The sequence below is a fragment of the Manacus candei genome, unplaced genomic scaffold, assembly GCF_025592945.1.
Source record: "Manacus candei isolate 608988 ecotype Guabito, Panama unplaced genomic scaffold, ASM2559294v1 h1tg000011l, whole genome shotgun sequence".
In the NCBI taxonomy this organism is placed as follows: domain Eukaryota; kingdom Metazoa; phylum Chordata; class Aves; order Passeriformes; family Pipridae; genus Manacus; species Manacus candei.
Genome location: NW_026138059.1, coordinates 24,728,264 through 24,751,701, shown reverse-complemented (window position 1 = coordinate 24,751,701; position 23,438 = coordinate 24,728,264). Strand labels below are relative to the sequence as shown.

General features: G+C 36.7%; 1 protein-coding gene across 1 annotated transcript in view; it reads left to right on the top strand.

Moving 5' to 3' along the window:
• ME1 (malic enzyme 1) overlaps positions 1 to 23,438 on the top strand; it is a 164,653-nt gene that overhangs the window by 46,969 nt on the left and 94,246 nt on the right. The window contains exons 3-5 of the mRNA XM_051777956.1: positions 987 to 1,136; positions 21,322 to 21,397; positions 22,585 to 22,746. Coding sequence (XP_051633916.1) covers positions 987 to 1,136; positions 21,322 to 21,397; positions 22,585 to 22,746 — 388 coding nt within the window. The remainder of the gene's footprint in view (positions 1 to 986; positions 1,137 to 21,321; positions 21,398 to 22,584; positions 22,747 to 23,438) is intronic.

Sequence of the window (23,438 nt, the reverse complement as noted above, 5' to 3'; positions counted from 1 at the left end):
TTAAAAAAAACAAACACAAACTCTTGCATAAATTATGTAGATAAGTTAAAGATTTTATATAAGCCTATTGGTATAGAAGACTACTTAATTTTTAAAGTAATACTTAACGTTACTAAAACTAGTAAATAGAGAGGTGATGTTTAGGATCACCAAATTCCTAAGTATTCACAAAGTGGTCAGAGTCTTACACCTATGTGAACTTGAAGTCACTCTCCAACTCATATCATCTATCATACTCAGCATTGAAATTTGGCTTCCTGGTTGGGATCTTGAAGCAGTAATATAATTATTCAATATTAGTTTGATGGTAGTTAAAAGTAGATCAAGCTAAACGTGAACTTTTTTTTCACTCTCATTTCTCTGATTTTTTTTTTTCCATTGGTTTTCTTTTTAAACAAACAGAACTTCTTCAAAATTAATTTTCACTGGGAGATAAAACATTGCAGATTTCGTGACAAATACAGAGTTCAGGGATGAAAGGCCATACATGTATGCTTTGTTTTTGAAAGCTTTGTTCTTCAGTGTTTATGTGAAGTATTAGTCTGGATTTAAGATAAATTTCTATGGAGACAACAGCTTGCAAAGCTTAACATTTTTAGTTTTGTTTTCTTTGGGCAGATGAGTAAGCTTGTTTAAGTTATATTTAATGATGGTCTCATTTCAAGTGGAACAACTGATAGGTACAGATAAGGTTCTGATAGACCAAACCCTCAGTGCACATCAGTGTTTTATAGCTGAGAGGGATTAGCTTCTTGAGTATGTAATTCGTCAACTTCTTGATGGTTTCAGCTTCTCTATCTCAACCAATTTGTTATTTGTTTCTGAACCATTTGTTCTATTAAGACAAGGAGGAATTAAAATACTTTTAACAAGAAAGAGGTTATTATAGAACAAAGATAACTTTAATTATCTAAACACCTCTGTATTTCTATATCTACTTTATATGTTCCCTTGATGTTTGTCTAATTATATGTAATTCTCCACAGATACATTCTACTAATGAGTCTTCAGGATCGAAATGAAAAGCTTTTCTATAAAGTGCTGGCTTCTGACATTGAAAGGTTCATGCCTATTGTTTATACTCCCACTGTGGGACTGGCTTGCCAACATTATGGGTTAGCATTCCGGAGGCCAAGGTATGTAAATTTATACTTCAAATAAAAACAATTTTATTTTATTTTCCTCTTGGCAGATTTCTACAGGGGTTTTCTAATATAGCTGAATGTAATCCAAAACTGCAATAAAGATAGTTCAAGCTACACTTTTTGTCTGCATTAAACAATAATTTGTATTGCATTGAGAAGGCAAATGGTTGGTTTCATTGCATTAAAACATGAGTATATTTTTAATCTTATTAACTGACTGTTTTAGAATCCTAGCTGCACGTTACAAGACTGGAGAAGAGTGGAACCTTAGATTTGTCTTAGCAACTTCAAGAGCATAGACTTTTACCTATATAAATATTTACATTATAGGTATTTTTGTATATATATATAGATATAAATACTAAGGATGTGTTATGTGTATGCCTACTGACATCTTAAAAATAATCAATAATCATCAAAGTGCCTGTCTCACTGCTTAATAATTTGTTGCTTCATAGGTTGGTTGCTGAAGTGCTTTTATTCTGTAAACAGTATCTGTATTTATAGAGTGATGGGGAAGTGGTATGAAAGAAGGATAGACCCTTCTGTTTCACTCTGCCTCTTGAACATCTGCCTCTTGTGTATGTTACTGCCTTCAAGTGCAAACCGGAACAACACTTTGGAGCCTTCTGTAGAATTTTCTGGCCAAGGAAGAGATAAATGAGCTGGATGTGCATAGCTCTGTTAACAGAAATAGGTTTTTTACAGTCAAGGCATTGATCAAAAATAAGAAGCTTGCAAGATTTAAGGGAACAAATGACTGCACAAATTCTTCAGCAGCCAGTGTTTGAAGGAGACTTATGGCTTCGAGGTTTTGTTGTTGTTAATGGGAAAATCATTTCGGCCTTATGACTAACAGAATGAGTCAGGACTATCTGGCCAACTATAGAAAACAAGAATTCCCACTCCTCTATGCATTAAAAATTTCAAAAATACCTCAAGAATGCTAACTTAAACCTGTTTAATGATCTGTGGCTTTTAGGTGCCTCCCTTAGCAAAAGAAGTCATCTCCAGTTTTTCCCTCAGTATATACCACCATGGTGATTTAATTGGCCTTCCAGGAAGTGCTAAATGTGTCTGGAAATTAAGTCTTTGCTTACACTGGCCTCATTGCCCCTTGTTTTGATATCCACTGACATGTAAAATATTTCACAAGGAGCACCTCTGCCCATGGATGTACTTTTCACTTTCTCCCCAAATCTGTTAAAGTCATTGAAATCACTAAGGTTGCAAAAGACCTCCAAGGTCATAAGTCCAACTTCTGAGTGAACACCACCATGTCAGCTAGACCATGGCATTAAGTGCCACGTCCAGCCATTTCTTAAACACTTCCAGGGATGGTAACTCCACCACCTCCCTGGGCAGGTTGTTCCCATGCTTGATAACCCTTTCAGTGAAGAAATTCTTGATGTCCAACCTGAACCTCCCTTGGCACAGCTCGATGCCATTTCCTCAAGTCCTGTCACTGGTTGCCTGGGAGAAGAGACTAACCCCCACTTTGCTATAATCCCCTTTCAGGTAATTCTAGAGAGCAGTAAGATCTCCCCTGAACCTCCTCTTGTCTAGGCTAAACAACCCTAGCTCCTTCAGCTGCTCCTAAAATGACTAACTTTCCAGACCCTTTGCCAGCTTTCTTGCCCTTCTCTGGATATGCTCCAGCACCCCAATATCTCTTTTGCAGTGGGGTTGGAACTAGCTGATCTTGAAGATACCTTCCAATCCAAACAATTCTATGATTCTATCATCTTTGACAGACTGTCCTGATTAAGGAAAACACCTATACTTTGCAATCTTTCACTGTGCTCTATTACAGATATCTACTTTTTTCTAAGAAAAACCTTTTCTAAATTATTCCAAAACCAACTATGCAAAGCAACCAATATAACTGATTTTGGAATTACATTCTAGACTGTGACTCATTTAGCATTAAACCTTATAGACCAGAATCCCTCATAAAAGGCATCCTCCATGAGATGGACAGAGAAGAAAAAATAAACATTAAATTTAACATTCAGAAGGAAAGAAGCAGTAAAATATGTAAAATTTAGTCCAGTCTGTACAATCTTACAATTTTGATTGATGTTTTTTTCCAGATGTTGCAATTAAGGGAAAAGGTATAATCTGATCATACATTAAAAAAAAGGTATTCTTATCTATAAGAACTATGTGTATTTGTTTTATGCTGACTCGTATGTAAATACTGTCTTTGCTGATAAGTGACTGTTTTTCTTTCAGAATGTTTTTTTATTTCAGAGTATTTTTATTACTGTCTCTTCCCATAGCTCAGAAAATGTTTGATATATCATAGTTTAATGAAGGTCCCCTTAGAAACAGACTTGTTTATATAGTTAAATAAGTTAAAAATTACCCAGTTGCTGCAGATCATATTTATCACACTGGAATTTGCAAGGCAGTGTCTTATTCAGTTTACATCTGTAAGGGTTTTTTTTAATATTCAGTTACATTTCTTTATGTTGTGAAGTTTGAAGCCTCTGGCTCAAAAGTTATATCTTGAGACAAGGAACAATGAAAATTAATTTAGAGTTTAAAAAATAGGTGTCTCATGGAATCATTAAATGAGATCATCTTCTGTGACTGTTTTTAGAAGACTGTATGGGCTCACATGATGTGCTTACAATTATAGAAAGACTCTGTGGCTCAGGCGAGAGGTTTTCATCCTGAAGCAATATTTTGCAGTTCTAGAAAAATCATTCAGGGCTGAGCAGCTGACCATCTGATTAAGCATTATTTCTCAAGAGAACCAGCTGCAAAGTAACTTGACTCACTGCTTTGAAGCTCGTATGGATTTTATTTGTAAAATTCAGGCTCAACTCAAGATTGCATTACTCGCTCTGAGTAATTCAGCTTTAAATCCACCAGTTTAATGAGTAAGAGTGTTATTATAGAAATAAACAGTACGGATCTGATAGCAGATCTCTAACATGCATCTACCTACCACAGTTACATAAAAATAATTTAGAAGTCCAGTCTTTCTGGTCTTCATCCTAACTGTTGAGGAGGATGAGGAAAGAAAGAGGGTTCTCCAGGGAGTTGTTCAGAGAAGGAATTTGGACCTGTACAGATAAAAGCTTTGCTTATGCTGGGAATATAATGGGGCTGTGCGTTTTTTGCAGTGCTCACATTATCATTTTAAGAGCATTATCTCAGAATCTCTACTAGGTCACTTTTTGGTGCAGAGTTTCTATTATTTAAATTCCTAAAGTAAAAAATTCTTCAGTTGCACAAAGCATGTACATATATATGACAGCTTTTGCTGACTTACCAAGAAACAATGTAGTTCTGTAAATGGATTTCTGAAATATAACAGTTCTTTCATCCAACAAGAATAAATATGGGAAAGCTTAATGGAAATTTCCTCTAAGAATCCAAAATCAACTTTTTGCATTGTATAGAGAACACCCGGGAGTTTAAGGTTCTTATGTAAACTCAGCGTTCAGAGAAGGGAGGAAAAATTGCCAAGTACTGCTATGCTGAAGACTTTGGATGCTGTTAAAATGTGAGGTGACCGTTTATGCATTGCCATTCCTAGAAGGAAAAGCCATTTCAAACAGAATATGAACAAAGTGAGCCCTGGTAACTATTGCAGCCACACAGGCATGGCACAGTTCCTTTGAAATAATTTCCTGATGCAGTCACACACTGTCAAGCTGACTAGGAACCATTTTTAAAGCAGCTATATTGTATCTGATGCAGCATATTGAAGATACAGATGCACTCTCTTAAAAGGCAGAGTATGTTGGGCTTAGCTTTGAAGTTATTTAGCAGATTGCCTCCTCATTGAACTATGTGACTGACTTGGCACATACCAATTTGAGACTTATTCCTTACCTTGTATTTATCAAAGAGGATGTATTTATTTACATTTATTGTATGTGTTTACATTTACAATTATTCAGATGCAGTGTATTGAATACAAATGTTGCAAATGTGAGTTCTTTTTTTGTTGACATAGTAATGTTTACATACTGAGATTACCAGCTGCAGGATAGCATCACTTTTTAATAAAGGAAATAACTTAGAGAACAGGGAAGTATTTATTTCCTGTCACAGAACATGCAAAATGTTAGACCTTGGCATCAAAAGTTGCAGTCTGTTGGCCAGTGCAAGGCTGATTTTTTGTGATTTTTAATGAGGCTTTTATTGAAACTATTTTCCTTAATTCCATTGGTTGTCTGTGGCATGCAAGTCTCTTAAGAAACTAGATTCAGCTTACTGGAGGCCAAAAACTTGTCAAATACTCCTGAATCACATGAGCTGAAAAAGTTCAGTTCCTGGAGCTTTTGTGTGACTCTCCCTCAGATACGTGATGTTTTCTTGATTGAGACTAGAATATCTGGATTTATTTGGCCTAACTTTTTCAGCAGTATAACAGCCCCCTTGCTCCCTCCCTTAGATTTTTTTCAACACATCTAGATGTTTTGGGGTTTTTTCCTGGAAAAGCATATATATATATATATGTTTAGGGACTTTATTAATCTGATTGTTGCTATAGATAATTATTATATTCGTTTAGTCAAAAGTGATAGTTGTGTAACATAGACCTCTTAACATATTAAGAGGTATAACAAAGCACTAGTTTCACAGCTGTTTTTTCCAGGTATTTTCTTCTCTGAAGGCTGTGCACAATTTTCACCTGGAAGTTAAAAAAAAGGAAACATGGAGGTTTTTTAACCAATTACTTGTAAGGGCTTGATTGTTAGGACACTCTCTGAAATCAAAATGTTTTGCAATAAAGACATAAAATACAGGAAAATGCTTCTTTGAAAATAGCAGGTTGGAATTCTGTTCTCCAGGAGGCACTGATGTGTGTTGTGTGTATTAAGCACATGGTTCAGGTGGCAGGTTATTCTCTAACATTTCAACAGAGAATTAGCATAGCTGTAGCATTTCATCTGATTTTAGACAATCTTTCTTTTACTGACTTCAAAAGCCTGACAATGATGGCAGTTGCAACCCCTACCCAAGCACTTTTGAAACACATGTTGGTCATTTTCACTTTTGTGAAGATGATAGCTGCTGACATCTTCCAGGCAACTTTTTGCCTTCTTTTTCTTCTTTTTTTTTTTTTTTTTCAGTAGCCTTGCCATTGAATTCAAGCACCATGACATCTCATGACACCCAGTAATTTTACTTTTAGGCATGATTCATCAAGCTAAAATTTAGCTTAACGTGCCATTGCTTCCTTGCCTTGAAAGTAAGACTATTAGGATCTCCCAGCAAAATGTTTGTCCTGCTCTGAAAAGTTGGAAAAGGAGAATTGACACGATGTAAGAGTGTTGAATTCCTCTCTTCTTCTAGACTGTCTTCTACACTGGATTCTGGATTGTGCCTAAAGTGTATTGAACTTGGTCTGTCAGCTGCCAGTAATGCTGCTGCAGGGAAAGGTGTGAGAATCTTGCGCAGGGGATGTCAGTTGGCCTCATTTTGGTCTTGGAGTGCTTTGTAAATATTAAGCCAGTTTCTCATTCAAGAAATATTTGAATGAAAAAAAGTTATGTCTTGATTTTTGAAAATGTTGGGATATTCTTTAGTTTATATGCATGTAGTCATCTGGTCTCTCTTGAATCATTATGTTCATAGCCTTTGCTAATATTTTTGCAATATGTTTCACCATTTACTTACAGTGTGAATTTTTATCTTTTATTAAACTTTCACGTTAGAATAAAATCACAAATGATTGGCTTGTGCTAAACTGAGAATAGGTAGTCCTAACCTAGCATTATGAAATATAATGTCCTCCATGTGGTGGGGTTTTTCTGTATGTACTTGGTGCTTCCATGTAGGTATAACTTACAGCAGTAGTGGAAGGGGATGGTATTTATAGAAGTCGTACTTTGAGTTATTCTTGCATTTAGTCTTGTCTGAGTTGGAGCTTTACCTATGATAAGCCTCTTCCTGCTCTCATGAACTGCGTACATGATTTCTTATGCAGGTAATCTTTAAGAAATTTGTAATTATGTTCATAAAAGCTTTATCCTAAAACACAGCACAAACATGGAATTACTGGCTTTCAGACCTAAATTTCTACCTGGAGAAAGTACATCTTGGCTATGAGCAGGAGGAAATGAGGCCATCCCTTCTCAAAACATGAATCTCAAAATGTTTGGCAGCAGTCAGATAGCAAGGCTCAGTGCTCTTCTTTAGACATCCTTGGCAGTTTCTGTGCAAGAGGGCCAAAATTGAAGTACTGACCATGACTTTCTCTCTGTTTCCTTGTTTACTTCCTTCACAGAGCCTTGGATGTTTCCAGGGGATCCCTGTCCTTATTTGACTTGTACTGTTATTTTCTACAGATTTCCACTATCTGTTGTGTGAGGTTAAAACTGAACATTGTCCCTCCTCCATAAATTTAGAGGACTCAAATTTGTCTTTTAAAGGGCATCTGCACTCTGAAACAATGAGAACATATGCCAAAATCTATGGGTTTTGGCATATGATTATCTTCCTCATTTCCTTACATCCTACTGAGACAGTCCTCTGAAACAAAGATGTTTCATACAGATGCTTTTCACTACATGGGAAACACAGTTTGTGTGACAGTTATTAATGGAGTATTTATTAGAACCTTCTTGTTTACTTTACTAAAGCAGTCATCTGGTGGATCTACGTGCAGAAGACTGGACATAAAGTACATGATCCCAAATTAAATGTCTTCACTCTGACTAATCTTTGCTTTCTAGTGCCAATACCACATAAAAGATAGGCTATAGGCTTTTCAACAAATAAACTACGTAACTGCATTTTAAAATAGCAGGATTATTTTGGCAAGCAATATAACCTTGTTACTCTTCAATGTTTTCCTTTTTCCTGAATTTTTGGGGAGATTTTGACTCAGTGCCAGACTTTCCTTGTTACAAGCTCCCAGATTTCCCAAAGCAGTACATTCCTTAAAGAAATGTATTTAAAGGGCAGAGATTTTATTAACTTTTCACACTTCTACTTGGCCAAAGACTTTACTGGCAACACTGAAGTATCAGGTCATACAGTACAAGAGAGGTCTACTCATTGGCTCTGTCCTGCTCTATTCAAGCTGTATTTATATACTAAAATTTCCTCCTCATGAAACAGCCTCTGCCAGATTTATAGAACTTCTTAATTATGAACATCATTTGGCCCCCAAAACAAACCTTTTAAGAGTCACTTCCTTCAATAAGAGAACCATAACTTTCCTTAGTTCAACACCTTTTCAAGGGCAGCCTATCAAATCCCACACAAGATCTGCGAATGAATGCCACTCCATTTTTACCTTTTGTACAAAATTATAGGTGTAATTGCCTCCCTTCTGGTCCAGGAGACTTTGGACAGCCCTGAAGTTGTGGCTTGCTGTAGACAGTAGTTTGCATATTGCATCTATTCCCATGGACTGGAATTCTGCACCATCCTAGCACTCATTTAGGACAACATAGACAAGTGACAGCTTGTGCCCCATGAACAAACAGGATGGTGCAAGATTTTTTCAGGTGTCTGATCAGCCTTTGGAACAAGAACTTGAATTTTCAGATTCTCTTATCCAGCAAGCGTGAATCCCTTTGTGGATGATCCTGATAGTGTTTGATCTTCTAAGACAATGCTTAAAGTAAAGCAAGACACAGCACTGATACTGATCAATCCATCATAAAGCAGGTGATAATTCTGGTTTTATGATCTGAATCCCTTGTCTTGGAGACTCGAACTTTTTTGCAGTTAGTGATTTTCAGTCTGTTGGTATCAACTTTGCACCAAAGTGTCTCAGACTTATCGTTTGGAGTGGCTTTCAGGGAATGAACAAATTCATTTTAATCTTCAGGAACATACTTAGTAATAATAAATATGTTTCTGCCACCAGTCTTAGTTGCCCCATATTTTGCTCCAGGGCTCTGGCCTCCACATCACTGCCCATGACATCTATGCTAGTTTATTCCTAACCTTCTCTCTAGAGCACTGCAACTGATTTGCTGCAGTAGGTGAGGTAAATCTTTCAGTGCAGCCAAATACAGCCAGAAACTGTAAAGTAAGAAATTACATTATCTGTGGAGAATACATGTGGGGTTTTTTGTAAAAACTGGTTAGGAATGGAAGAGGAGCTGCAGCTTATTTTTTGAGCGTGTTGTGCACACCTTCAGCATCAGGCACACTTTTAGATTTACAATAAAAGATCCTTTTAGAAGACTTACATATTATCTGTGGTGTGCCGAGGCATCCCAGGCACTTTCAAAGAGAGATGGTTAGCTATTGGTGCTAATGTCTGTTTAACATTTGTGTTGAACTGACTGTTGCTGAGGAGGTAGAGTTTCCATTTTGGATGGAATTCCTTCAGTTTTATAAAAGTATCTATTCTGAAACCCTCCTAAGAGGAAGTAATGCTCCCCAGGGCAGGCACTACAGGGATTGCTTAGCAAGGTGCACTGAAAAGAAGAAAATCTGCTACCTTTCTGTAGCCATGAGATGCTCTGGGATACGAAATGCTTTGAGGTGTGAAGTGTGCACTCATAGGCTATGCCGTTGCTCTTCTGTGTGCTGTTTAAACTTGTGATTCATTGCATATGCTGTGGAAGGGAAAGGGCTTACTTCCAGATACCAGGGGGATAAAAAATAAATGGTCTTACTGCCTGTGTTTACAACTGGGTATCATCAGCAGTATCATCATGCACTGGTAACATGAACATGTAACAGAGAAGCGTTACAGGTGACTGATAAGCATTTAGTGTGGGTTTGGTTTGACTGGGTTTTTTTTAAATACTAAGATCGTACAGATAGAAAATCCTATGCTCTCCTTCTATGCAGAGTTTTTCCATGTCCCCAGTAATTCCCAGTGCTATCATCTGATACTGCAAAACAAGGTGCCAGTAGTATTTCAGATGACATGCCAGTGATTTAGAAGCATTGCATTGCTTTATTAGCTCATTCTGTATATATCCCAGCCCATGCCCAGAGGATATTTTCCTTTAGGGGTGTGCTTACACTGGAGTTTCTCCAGCTGTCATTTTCTGTAAATTTGTTACACGCACGTCCTTCGGCACCACCCAAATCCCCTGCTTACACGTTCAGCAGCTTCTCTGTTCAAAATACCCTCATTACTCAGCAGTCTAACATTGTCTTGTTGCATTTCCAATATAGGATTGTTAGTAGCTTTAAAAAAAAAACAACCCTACAGTCATTCCTGTAATTGTATTTGGTGAAGTGCCAAAGAGGAAGGAAAAACCCTAGCGAAATCCCTGTGACTTTGCAGCAGCTGGGCTATTCTAAAATCATAGTTTTCTGTCTCTGTCTAGAAGCTTTCTAAATAGATAGGGTAAATAGTCAGATCTTAAAATGGAAAATCAGAAGTGAAGAGTAGGCATATGATTTTCAGCCTTAGGAGCATAACAAATGGGATGATTGTGTGTTGTAATATATCTTGTGTTTCTCTATATTTATGGTTAGATGCTTTTAGTCCAGGAGATTTTTACGTGTTACATTTGAGAAAGCCATATGCTGCTGATGATATGAGGCTCCTGAAAAAGACAGAAAAAAAATTTGGGGGTAGAAGTTAATGCTTTTATTTCTTGCAAGGCATTTTCGTCCTTTTTAAGCAAAGTTTTATAGCTGTATAAAACTGTTTTCTTACAGGCACAGTTCAATAAAAAGTGTCAGCAGTGTTAGTTATAAAAAACTTAAACATAAAAAGACTAGGTCATAATAACTTTACCAAATCTCTTGTAGAGTAACATTAACATAGTGTAATTTGCAGTTGGGTGGGGAAAGGTTTGTGAGGCATCTGGCATCCTGACCACCGCTCTTTGAGTTAAGTGGTGACGTTGAAAATCAGTTCTGCTTTGTACAAGGACCTTCTTCAGCTAATGAGCATTAGCTGATTAAACCACATGCAGGAAAACCAGTATTTTTTAGAAAACAATATGCAAGAGGCTGCTGGAAACATAGATCAAATAGATGAAATGGTAAGAATGTACATAAGCCAAACAAAACAAGTTATTTTTGTAAAAAAGGGAAGGACTTCTGGCCCAAGGCAGAAAGTGAGAGGGAAGGCTTAAATCAATTGGCAGAAATAAGGGAACCATTTACTGAGAAATATAAAAAAAGGAAAACAAGTTTCAGATTGTAGCGAATGAGAACCTCTACCTTTGACAAAAAGATGTTCAAAAGCCAGTTTTCATTTTTGCCTCTGTTCACAAAGTGGCTACATTTAACTTGAATTTCTGTTAGTCTTAAGGAAAAAAAGGGAGTCTAGGAGACCTCACAACGTTATTTTAGTGTAGTCTAGTGTATGGAAATTAACTGCTGTTTTGGACATTCTGATGGAGTTTTCCATCTAAGGGAAGAGCTTCCTGTTGCTGAGATGAAGCTCTAATGTAGATTACAGAGACACAGCAGCACATTTCCACTTACAGAAGTTTACTATATTATGACAGCTGTTATATCAGAGGGTATTTTTGGTTTCTTTTAACTTTTCTCTTGGAGTTCTTTAGATTTATTGTAAGCACGTACAAATGTACAGGTTTGCTTCACTGTATGTTGAGGGGCAGGTTGTTCATGCTGCCTGTTTTAGGCAACAGTATGTCTTTGAGCATTTTCCTTAGTCATCCAGAAGGAGCTTCCTCAATATAATATGTAGATGTTTGCTTCTGAAAATGAAAATACAGAAAACAGTTTGCTTTCTGTTCAATTAATTATTTTTTTTCCTCCACAAATAACTCGTATATGAGCCCTGTTTCTGTTCTCTGCAAGCAATGTGCCTATTTCTACTTTCAATTTGCCACTTCACGTAGAATGTAGCAATACTCCAGTGCGGGCACTGAAGTGAGATTCTTGTGGAGGATGGTTGTAATGGCAGTCATTTGATGAGTGGTTGGCATACCGCATTCAAACTTCACAGTGAAACAAATGTCCTCTTTGAAAGAATATGGCATATAGACTTTCAATGGCAATGTCCTCAGAAAAGCTTGTGTCTCTTTCTGACGTTGGACTCAAGCCTTTGATTACCTTGAACAGGTTGGAAGCTCCTAAATAACATTTCAGAAACTCCTCTTGTAACTGCTAGAGGATGCTTTTTGAATACTCCATCACCCCATAAGACTGCCTCCAAGACTCCATTCTGTATCCTGTGTTGCTTTGTTTCACATAGGTGCAGAGTGAAGGCTAGCAGTGTTAGTTTGTGTTAGCCAATATTGTTGCATGCTACATTTTTTCCCAAAATGTTGATACTGACTTTATGAAATGAAAAACTTTGCATGGGGTCATGACCGAATTTGCAAAAAAGGGAGGAAAAGTGTAAGACCACTTACCTCTAATGGATGAGGTTACTTTTTATGACAGTGGACCAGATACATTCCAAATGTTTAAAGCTCAAAATGTTTCTTTGGGGTTCCATCTGGTATAATTTTTTTCTCAAATTTTATGATAAAGGCTTCTAGTAATTTTCAATCAAGTCAGAATATCACTATTTTTTTCTTAAATATATTCAATTCCCTATAATTATAATATACATGTCATATAAATTTCCTGGGTTTTGATGATAAAATTTTAATATTCACTTCCTCTGTGAGTGAATTTCAGAAAACAACTGATATGTTGGAAGTTTCTTAACGTCAGATAACTAAGTCTTAAAACCAGTCATGTATGCCTCTCAATTTCTCTATCTGAGATAGAGCTGGACATGAAGCTTTTTTCCCATGTTAAAAGTTGTTATTATTGAACACAGTACTAAAAATTTTGTCTGTCTCATGCATTCATTTATGCTGTAAATAACAGGAAATAAGTACAGAAATAGTGCTGCTGATCAGGTTGTTAACATTTTTAAAATGTGCAGGTGGTAAATTGAGATCTGTACTTTTTCAGAGTGTTATGCCCACCTTTTTGTGCTAAAATATAGAAGACATTTTCAATTGGTATCTGCTGATACAATTTCCACTGAAAGCAGGAATAGATTTCTGCGTATGTTTGGAGTTGAGCACCATGCAGAAAGAATCTGATCTTAGGAACAGCAAAAACTGCTAGATCAGGTATTTTTGTTTACTGCTAACACTTCATACTAAAAACTAGGGAAAATTTATGATCCATAAGAAAATTTTACCTCAGGAGATGCCAAGGCAAAATAACTGCTCTAGCTAACTCTGCTCGTGAGGGGGGCTTGGACTGGGTGATCTCCAGTGGCCCCAGATAGCTTTGATTTGTGTGCCCTGGGATGCAGGTCCTGGAGATGTCACCAAATGCTGCACACGGAGAGCTTAAGCCTGGGTGAAACAGCCCTACTCTGTGCCCGGATGCTCACTGCAAATTTTGTATGATAAATTTAATCCTGGCGCTTTCCCATAAGCCTGCCTGCCTTGTTACCTCGTAGCCCTGCATCTCCTTGCATTGGGAACTGTTCTGTCCCTGTGACAGAAATTGAGCAGTGTCCTTGGTTCATTTTCAGCAGATAGGGTCAGCACTACAAATGGAAGATAGTGTCTCTTTTCAGAAGTGACTTTTTCATTAAAGTGGAAGTTGAGTAGGATATGCCGTAAGAAGAGGCATTTTTTTGAATAAGTCTTATTGAGAGCAAATGATGGTGATTTAAAGGTCAATGAAAACTGCCTTAAAAGATGCTATTGTCTAAATACTGGAAATTTTCCATGTTCCAATGAGCCAAGGCAGCACAAGTTGCTGAATAAATAGAAGGACAGTTATCTCACTTGTTGAGTACTTCACAGTTTAAACAGCATTTAAAAGGTTTTTTTAAGAAAAACATCACTAGCATTACAAGATTCCTAGTAGATAACATGATTGATGTTGTTTGTAGGTGGCTTTTTATGCAGTTAATATTAGCATAAAATAATACCAACATGATAGCTATTGAAGCAGAGCAGTAGGTTGTTTTTTGTCTTAAAAATGAATGGGTCTGTCTCTGGTAAACCATTCTCTCATTCACAGTCTTCAAATAGTTCTATTTGTGTCTATTAGAGTGTAAGTAATTAAGTTATTTATTGAACAACTGTCAGAGGAATATAAGTAGCTTCTGGAGGAAAACAGCTAGTATTTTGCAAAGTCTGCCTTTTCCTTCGCAAACACATCCCATTGAATTGCAGTTGTCTGGTTAAGCAACAATACCTAAAAGCTGATTGTCTAGATGAATGATACTTTAGGAATATAGTTAAATCAACAAATCCATGTTTTAAGAAGTGACTATAATGAAGATATGCTTTGATCTACTTTGTTGCTGTATGAAAAGGATCAATCATTACAGTTTGAAATTCCAGACCAAAAAATTCTGTGCTGTTTGCTTTTGCAAGTCAAGGAAGTGTGACACTAATTAAGAAAGTGTTAAATACCTAGATATACAATAGAGTATTTTATATGAATGATGCAAAAAGTCTGCAATTACTAAGTCCATGAAGTTTTTCTTTTAGTATGATGTATTCTTAATTTTTATCTGAAGTAGTTTGAGGTCCACATTATAGTTTCCAAATAAGTAAAGATTTTTGGATTATTAGTGAAGTGTCACACTATAATTGCTTTTGGTACCATGTAAAATTGGCTTTAAAGCTTTGCAGTGTAAGGCATGTAATGTTGTTACTCAGATTATTTTTACAATGTGATGGGGTTTTTTTGTGTTGAATGAGAGCAATTGAAGAATTACTTCATTAAGTTGCTTTTTATTGTACAAAAGTCTTAACTTCTTTGCCCAGTTCTGGAGCTTGAGTTTACCTAATGGGCATTTTACGAAGTGAAAGCAGAATGTTCCAAGGAAAAAAGGTTCTTTCTGCAAGAAATCTCTATACACTCACATTCACTACATAGAGATTACACACTTTGGTAGCAAGCATAGGTGTCTCAGGGAGCTGGAACAGTCCAGACTTTATGGAGAAAAGTAATTGGACAGAACTGGTGCAGGTTTTTTCTCTCTTCCTTTTTCATTTGCCTTCTGTCTGCACTGCTGTGGGCAACTTGTCACCTACTCTGTTATGTTATGATTCTGAAAATGTATGCTGTATGCAAACTCTGGAGACTGTTTCAGATGCAGAAGGGGAGATGGGGCAATGTCTGTGTGATCTGGCCCCTGCCGGGAGATATGTCAGGAGTGTTATAGCTTGCTGTGTTGCAACTTATGGAACAGCAGCCCCTGATTCCCTGCTTCCCTAATCCCTCCTGGGGTGGAAGAGGAAATGGTCTGAGATCTGAAGTCAGGTTTCTAAGTGAGACCTAACGTGTGGAAAAAGGGAATCTCTCTGGAAGTTCCTGGAGCCCATGGTGTTGTTTGAACCAGCTCTTCTGACTGTAGTGCCACCTGAACGAGTCTCTTTGAAGCACACAGTGTCCACTGTCAAGGAAACAAGGCAGAGCCAAGGAATCTAGTCAAAGATCTTGGTCAGGTTCAAGCAGAGTGTGGATACTGTATTTGCTTTTGGCAGCATTTGGAGCACTCCACACCCTAAGGCTTACACCAGAAAAATTATAATCTTACATAGCTATCTATCCCAATTTTCTTTTTACAATTTTTTTTTGTTTGTTTGTTTTTATTACTATCATAATAACTATTATTCATTTTTAAATAAGCTTTTAGCGTCTATACTAAAAGATCCCCCAGCATCTGAATCTTTGTGTCACTAGAGTTATCTATCTTTTATTCCTCCAAACCCTTTCCTTTCTTTTCTGAAACCTTACTCCCCTGAGGTCGCATCTTCAAACGTCAGGCTTATGGCTGCTCTCTTTCAGGTTAAGTACATCACTTTTCTGCTCTAAAGACTAATTCACATTGTAGACTGCACAGTTCTGTAAGTGCTCTGAACCTAATTCTCTCTTCTACATAGGTGTTACTTTTAACTGTAGTAACTATTAGAGCACTACACTTACTACCAAGGATTGATGAGCATCTTTGATGGACATGGGCATGTAAAAGAGTACTACACAGGCTGCCAACACTGGATAAAGACTATCATGAAACTTTTCAGAAGGGATTCTTGAAATAAGCCTAAATGCTGGTTTGCTCCTTCAAGCTGAAGATTGACTGTTCAGACCCCTTGACATTAGCATTTTCCACTTAGGATTATTATGAACACTGTGTTTTCCTGTATTTTAATTATTTCCCTACACTCTTGTGCCAAACTGGGCTTTTGAATCACTATAAAAATTTGTAATGAGGCTTCCATTATTCTTTTATGCATAGCAAACTAGAGTTGGCAGATGTTAGCATCTGTCTTCCAGAGTACTTGAAGTCTTCTACAAAATAAATATTTATAATTAGTAACCATTTAGGAAACCATATGCCAAGTGTGAAATAACACATAATATTTATAAACTTTTATATCTTTTCAGGATTGGTATCTTACTCTCCATTGTCTTTCATGTGTTGCTGGTACTTTTTTATGAACTACATCTTGCTCATGTACAGCCCCAGGCTTTCAGAGGTGTTAGCAATACCTGCTGTTTTCTTGATGCTCCTATTGTATCTTTGATCTTTGTTTTTGATTTAGTCTTTCATTTGCTTCTTACAAACTTTTTTGATTAAATATGGTTTGAGTATGCAACATCTAGAAAATGTAAATCCCAGATTTCTTTAATACTGATGAATTCAGTCTGATGGTCAGTAGCAGCCACAATTTCAGTATCAAGTATTTTATTTGTTGAAAAATGTACCTGTGCATTGCAAAGTAATGAAATTCACCCCTGTATAGAGGGAAAGGTAAAACAGCTACATTTCTTAAATCAGCTCACCACTTGTATTTATTAGGCCTCAGTGGTCTTGCAGTGCAAAGGAACCTGGTAAGGTAGGATGTAATGAAAAGTTTGAGTATATTTTATATGAAGACAGGAGACCATGTTGAAAAGTTACAATGGGAAATGTGAAAAAGAGCAGAATGTTCTTTGGGGAGGATATAGGTGCTCTTAGTTTCTAGTGCAATGTTTGTATTGTACTGGTTTTTATAATCTTAAAACTAGGAGGGAATTTCAACAGGGATCAGGGAAGTTAGTTTACCTCTTTCTTGCAAAGTACAGGAGTTCAGGAGAGTCTAGGCTGAGAAATTAACTGGTTGGACCCTGAGATTTTTTATTGTTGTTGTTGTTGTTGTTATTGTTATTATTATTATTAAGCTTGTTGATTTAGGCTGCCTGGAGAAGTGAAGTCTCCTCTACTATGATGCTATGTATAGTTCATCATTCAAAAAACAGTTTTGAATATGTAGGGTTGTGAGAAAAGGTTGAACTTTTTTCATTAAAACATGTTTGGCATTTTCTGAGGCATGTTGTTACAAGAGGAGGAAAGAAAGGATTATTCTGTTACTATGACATATTTTTCTAAACTGTTCTTTAATAGAAAATAGACATACACATTGCTGCTGGAACATTGCTTCCTTGAAACATAATAAACAAATGCTCCATTTAATACTGTTGACTTTGTTCTCATAGATCAGAATTCTAATAAAACAGACCCAAATTATGTGATGTAGAATGACCTCCACATAACTGGTAAAATTTGCTACAGTGTGGTGAGCTCAGTGACCCAAAATAGATCCACCCTTTGTCGAGTGGATCTCGATGTCCTTGTGTGCGTTTCCCCCTCACTCTTCAGGGCTTTGTTCTTACTGTGGTGTGACAGGAAGAAAGGAGGCATAGCTACTTCTTTGCCTAATTACTCCTCTGCTGTAGTTTCATATGTTGTCTGGGTAGCTGAAGTGGGCGTAAGTAGAAGTGTTCACCTTGGCTAGGCAAGTGTAAACCAGTGCTGAATTGAGGGCAACAAAGTGGCTGAAGACGAGCACTTCTGCATATGCACTCAGGCAAATTCTATGTGGAACTGCATTGTGCCCGGTTCAAAATGAATTAGTTAGAAGACTGATCTGCTGCTGCAAGATTCAAATAATTTTTAACTCACAGTTTTGCTGATTGGCCTTTTAAGCCTCATCAGGTCTCAATTTGTTGCCTTGCAAGAAAAGATAATATGTATAACCGAGGTAGAGTTCAATTAGAAAGGATCATAAAATGTTGTAAAGCCAACAGTTGCTTTCCCAGTGAGCTTTCCCATCTGGGCTGCTCTGAAAGTGCGTACAGGAAAATTTAAGCCTGTTTCCTCATGAGTTGCATCTCTTGTTAGAGATGTGAATATGTGCATGCTGAAAAACAAGTACCATATATTTCCTCATAATTTTTTCCTGTATCTTACCTCTTTCTCTGTGTGCTGAAATATGTTATTTGTCCATCTGTTTTAGCAGCCCATCCTCCAGTGCTGTGTCAGGTGCACAACCTGCAGACCATCCCTTGCTCTTTGTCTGGCAGAGTGGGGTGTGCATCACTGACATGACAGTCGTTATTAACACGATATTCAAATGGATAATTTGGTCTTATTTCTAGATTGAAATATGTATATAATTTAATCCAGTTTAAATTGCGTAGCTTGCCCCATTCTAGTTTACTTTTGTGGCTGTGCCATGACAGCCAAAAAATAACTATAATATCTGCTAGGTAGCTAAATTATTGGCTACATTTTCAGCTTGTCAACCCTATCCCTCTTACAATAACCTTATGCAGTTGGTGCTTTTCCTGGACCTCGTGGAAAACAAAACAACAACATAATGCTACTTTTCTGATGGTTGCCTCCAGGTAGAATTGCCAGCAAGTTCAGTCTCAGAAATATGGGGTGAATAGTCTTGTGGCTGACACCTTTGCAAGCCAGGGTTCCTCTTGCAACCTTGTGTAGCTTCTTGCAGAGGACCGCTTAAAGGAGAAAAGTGCTTTAGCTAAAGAAATGAAGGACAAGAAAAACAGGTCCAGATAAAAGAATAAGAAATTCTTGTCTCTTATTCTGTGCCCCTTAATCTAGAGGTGTCTTCTCAGTCAGAGATGTCTTCTGTGTCCAGAAACATTTTACTAAACTACAGAAAGAATGGAAGGAAGGAAAGAAGGAGGGGAGTGAAGTGCTTTTGACATGACTCTGTTTACTCTTCAGCCTCTATTTTCCATTGTTGCTTGAATGTGATCCTGCTAGGACAGGTTTCTGAAATACACTCTCAATACTTATTCAAAGTCCTTACAAATGTTCTAACAAAATTCCTTCTGGAGCAGCCACCCTGCCTTTATTTTCCTCCGCTGGGAAATTTATTCCATGGAGACCTCTCTCCCTAGCTTGCAAGGAAGAGGTCATTCAAGCACACTGTGCTGGACTCTGGCTCTTTAGAAAATCAATACAAAATCTTGCTTCATTTAACACAAATCTGTTAGGTTGATGTAAATTGGAGGATGGAGACAAGGAGAGGAGTGATCCCACAAGATAGCTTTCTTCCAGCACTTTTCTCTTCCTTTCACACGCTCTCTCTGACAGTTGTCTGTGTCTGAGGTGAGCAGTTTTGATAAGCTGTAGTTTATGATTTAACAGTTTACAGGTTGTTTTATCTAATGACTCACTGTACAATACATCAGAAAAGAAGCATCAGCATTTACTTTTCTTTGCTACTTTACAGCATTTCACTGTTAGGAACATCTTTTTTCAGGTAGCTGGCTCACAAATAGTATGCTTGTGTGCTGTAAATACCAGAACTTTTCAAAAGTGCTGTATATATTAACCCTCCTGTCCCTGAGGATCTGTCACTTCCACAGAGGTGGAGGAATTAATTTACTAACGGGTCTTACTCATTAAAAAACAACTGATAGATGATAATATCCAGCCTGGTGTGTTAGTTCTGAGCGTAGGGAGTGGATGCAGAAGGGGAATTAATTAGAAACTCCAGGATGAGAAGATTTCTAATTCTAGGGGAAAATGCATCAAATGGAATGCTTTGGTTAATTGCAATGTGTCTTACACTGCTTTTTGTCCAAAATAAAAAACAATTTCATTTGAATGTTTGTGACAGCAAAGAGGGGAAGAATACACTTAAATACAAAATTATATTAAAATTCAATATGAAAGTATAGTTCACATTGTAATTTATATATAAACGTATAATCTAATATGTTTGAAATATATAAACATAAGAAATTACATGTAATGTTTGCTCTCATTTTGTTGTCTTGATTAGTATATATTTAACACTGCAGGAATTGTTTTGCTTGACTTGGAGTATGTGCAATCATATCTGAAAAGTGTTTTCCTGAATTCTTAGTTTTGTTTAGACCTGCATGAGCATATACTCACTTGTATGAATATGGTGATATTGTAGTAGACTTAGATTTCACTTATTTTTTCAGTACTTTTCTCCAATTTTTACTGTATAATGGTGGATCAAATGCTTTAGAATAATTCTAGAAGACAACTTCTTATACTTGCTAATGAAAGTTTAATTACAAGAAGGCATCTTTGACACGTACTTCTCCATTGATGTTTTCTTTGTGAGTTTTAAGAGACTGAATTCAATGGGAGAGTATTTTTCCACTATCTCACATGAGAAAAGTTGATAAGAAATGAAATGAAATTATCTCTGAGTGGACCTGAATGTCTATTTGCCTGTCAAGTAAAAAAATTAAAGAATAAAATGCTGGAGAGTAGGATCAGATACAATATCAAATTTGTAATAAACAGAAAAAGAAATTAGAATTAAACTTTTCTGTCATTTTGTTTTAAACTCTTCTGTACTGATGGAACTTAAGGCCGATTTACAAACATTGTTCAGAGTAAAGTTTTGGTCTGCTCAGCACCAAGGACCTTCTCTCACTGTAGAGAAGGTAACTTACCACTTCTCTGAGTTTCAAAGGGCAATCTAATGAAATAAACAGACTGTTTTCTAAACACATAACTGAATGTTCTTGAATTATTTTATGTAATGATAATATATGGCTTATTTCAGGTTTTGTTCATAGGTTAAAACTTTGGCCTATTCTTGTTTGTAAATGTTAGGACTGCTGAGGCACTAGTGATCACGGTTATATGAGGAACTCATTTCGTAGTCAGGGACAACTAATGAACACATTTGAACAGATGAAGTGCTTAGTGAGCTTTAAAATCAAACTTAATGGTTTTCAGAAAAGACTCTTACACATTCTCAATGCTCGATAAAACTTCACTGAGTTACATGTTCTCTGACTTCTACTAAATGCAGATGTTTAATTAATTTACTCATTGATACAAAACTGAGCTCTTTTTATTGAATGGAATCTTTGTTGGAAACACATTTACATAGAGTTTGATTATTGATTTATACTTTATTTATATTAAATGGATTTATAATTATTTAATTGCCTGCTTATATGAAAAGTATTTTTCTATTTGCAGAGGTCTTTTTATTTCTATCCATGACCGGGGTCACATTGCTACAATGCTTAAATCCTGGCCAGAAAGTGTCATCAAGGTAAGTGCAGTTTTAGTTGCATGACAAAGCTGATGCTGTTTTTTAGCCAAGATGACTTGGTTAAGATGATTTTTAAACTTTTTATCAATTTAGATTTCAGTGATTTTTTTAACTAATTTTTTAAACAGAAAGAATGCTGTTACAGCCAAAGTTTGAGGCATTTAAACCCTTACTTGTCTGGCTATAGGCTTATGAATTAGTCAATTACATGGAATATTATGCATGAAAAAAACCCAACTCTGAATGCTTTTTCTGCATTTCAGAGAATCACAGAGTGGTTAAGGTAGGAAGGCACCTCTGGAGATCATCCAGTCCATCCTCCTGCTCAAGCAAGGTCAACCAGGAAGGGCTACATCCAACCTTTGGGGTTTTGAGTATCTTTCCAAGAGTGGAGACTCCACAAGATCTCTTGGCAAACTGTTCTAGTGTTTGAGTTAATAGTTCTCCATTTGTGATACTTGATGAGCTCTCTCAAAAGAAATATTAAATTTCCAACTAAAATGCCTTGTCACAGAGTATGACAAGGAGATTTTTGTGTTTTCAGCTGCTTGATATACTGAGCACTTCTGTCCTTTACTATGAAAAACCTTTCTGTATAGCACAGACAGTTTTTTGGGGTTTACTAAGTTATTGCATTTCTGTCAAAGAAAATACATGCTTCCTCATATGCATAAGTATGATGGAGTTATGTTATTTGCTCAAGGGAAGAAATACATCTTTGAGAGGTAAGAGCCAGGTGGTTGTAGACATCACTGTCAAAGGCCGGGAGGAGTGGCTGGCTCTGGTTCTTCTGAGAACAGATATGACAAAACCCAGGAGTCTGGGATTCTTCTTTTTTAGTGGGTAACTTCCTTTCCCTTCCTATTCTGTTTTCATACTGTTGACAGAAAAATGTAAGAGGGAACAATTCCAGTTCCCTTGTAATGTAATACTAAGTAGCTCTTTTGTGTATTCTTAAAATTTTATATGAAAGTCCCGTTTCCAGTGAAGCAAGGGTCTAAAATAATGTAACAAAACCATTGTAAAGTACAATAAAACAATTCTGTGCCTTTACTGTAGTACTGATTTGTTTGTACCTGCTAGAATTTTTGCATGAAAATTAAAAAATGATGGTAAGAAAATAACGGAATACTTAGTGCATACAACCAAAGAAGTGACTTTTACAGTGTTTTTATTGCTTCCTCCAGGCTATTGTGGTGACTGATGGAGAACGTATTCTTGGTCTTGGAGACCTTGGCTGTTATGGAATGGGCATTCCCGTTGGTAAACTGGCACTTTATACAGCATGTGGAGGAATAAAACCTTACGAATGTCTGCCAGTGATGTTGGATGTGGGAACAAATAATGAGGTAAAATCCTTTTCTGAAGTGTAGTAAATATTAAATGTGCATGTCTGTGTACTTCAGTTGTACATTCATTTTAGTTATAGAAAGCACTGTAAATTTTCCCCAGATGAGGTCCTAGTGCTTCAAGTGTGTGGACCTTACCCTCTTTAACTTGGCTTCCCATTTGTGTGAAATGCAGAGATTTAAAGTTGTTGAAAATTGGCTCTTTGCTTTCCAGTGCTTCTGGGATTACTAGTTAATTACTTGACCCCTGTTCTTCCTTCTTTTTTTTTGTCCGAAAGAATATTTGTATACTTGAAAACTGTGAATGATGGCAAATTAAAAAAAAAATCTGCAATATCATTATGCTTTTGTAGAAGTAAACATGTGTTCCTCTATAAATAATGCAAGTGCTAAACTTTATGTATGATAAATGTATCAAAGATTTATGTGTATTATAGCTAAATAAAGTATTCCTGTAGCAGTAAATTTAGCTGGGGCTTCTAGATTGTTGGGTTGGGTGTGTGCATCTTCAGCTTTATACACACACATCCACCCCTGCCCCACTGGGATAATTTAGACAATTACAATACGTTAAAGCATTACTGAACCAGAAATGCCTGCTACCCTTTCTCTCTGTCCCCCCAGAAACTCCCTTTAAAAGCAGACAGACTTACTTGTGAGATGTACCTGAACACTGTAGCATGTAGCCATAT